Below are 776 nucleotides of genomic sequence, written 5' to 3'. Positions count from 1 at the left end.
TCCTGGGCACCAGAGGGACCGACACGTGTCCCACCCACAGCTGGTGACCGTCAGCAACGAAGGGACCCCCAGAGCTGGTCCCGCTCGGGGGGGGGGGGGAGGCCAGGAGACAACTTCCTGGGAACAATGACCCCCCGAGACGGGAATAACCCAGCCGGGCCCGTGCAGGGGGTCCAGGAGCACCTGGTGCAGAGGCACCGGAAGTGGCCGGGCCTGCCTCCGCCAGCCTCAGTTTCCCCTCCTCTCCAGGACAGAAGGTGGTGAGCGACAGCCCTGTGCCCGCGCCCCCTCCCGCACCCTCCTGGGCTCACCGTGCTTGCTCTTCCGGCCCTCCACGCCGTCCCGGGTCTCTCGGCTCAGCTTCCGGGGCCGGCCCCGCTTCCGCTTCCCGTGCTTGGGGTCCCCCTTCTTGTAGTCAGGGAAGGCGGCTGTGGGCAGAAGGGAGTCGGGTGGAAGGTCAGGGGGGAGGTCAGGAGTGAGGGGGGCCGGGGGCAGGCAGCCCCCCTGCGGGAGCCTCCACTCACCCCTGGAGAAGAGCTTGCTGTCCCTGGGGTCCAGGTCCACGTCGCTTCCCCCCGAGTCGGAGGAGTGGGAGCACCCGGAGGCACCCGTCCCTGGGGAGGAGGCGGGTCCGAGTGAGTCCCTCACCGCCCTCACGCTCTGCGGACACGGACGGGCTGCCCGGCCACTGGCAGAGCTGGGAACGAAGGGTGGGGACACCTGGGGGGTGGGAGGCTGCAGCCAGGGGAGCCCTCACCTGGGGGGGCCGGTGGAGC

General features: G+C 71.3%; 1 protein-coding gene across 1 annotated transcript in view; it reads right to left on the bottom strand.

Annotated features, from left to right (window-relative positions):
• Positions 1–776, bottom strand: part of ELF3 (E74-like factor 3 (ets domain transcription factor, epithelial-specific)) — a gene marked incomplete at its 5' end in the record, with an annotated part of 4,114 nt that overhangs the window by 2,875 nt on the left and 463 nt on the right. Inside the window, 2 exons of the mRNA XM_014533397.1 lie at positions 312–428; positions 525–752. Coding sequence (XP_014388883.1) covers positions 312–428; positions 525–752 — 345 coding nt within the window. The remainder of the gene's footprint in view (positions 1–311; positions 429–524; positions 753–776) is intronic.

This window comes from Myotis brandtii, unplaced genomic scaffold (assembly GCF_000412655.1).
Source record: "Myotis brandtii unplaced genomic scaffold, ASM41265v1 scaffold975, whole genome shotgun sequence".
NCBI classification, from domain to species: Eukaryota; Metazoa; Chordata; class Mammalia; order Chiroptera; family Vespertilionidae; genus Myotis; species Myotis brandtii.
The sequence above is the reverse complement of the archived record's forward strand: the minus strand, read 5'-3'. Positions and strand labels throughout refer to the sequence as shown.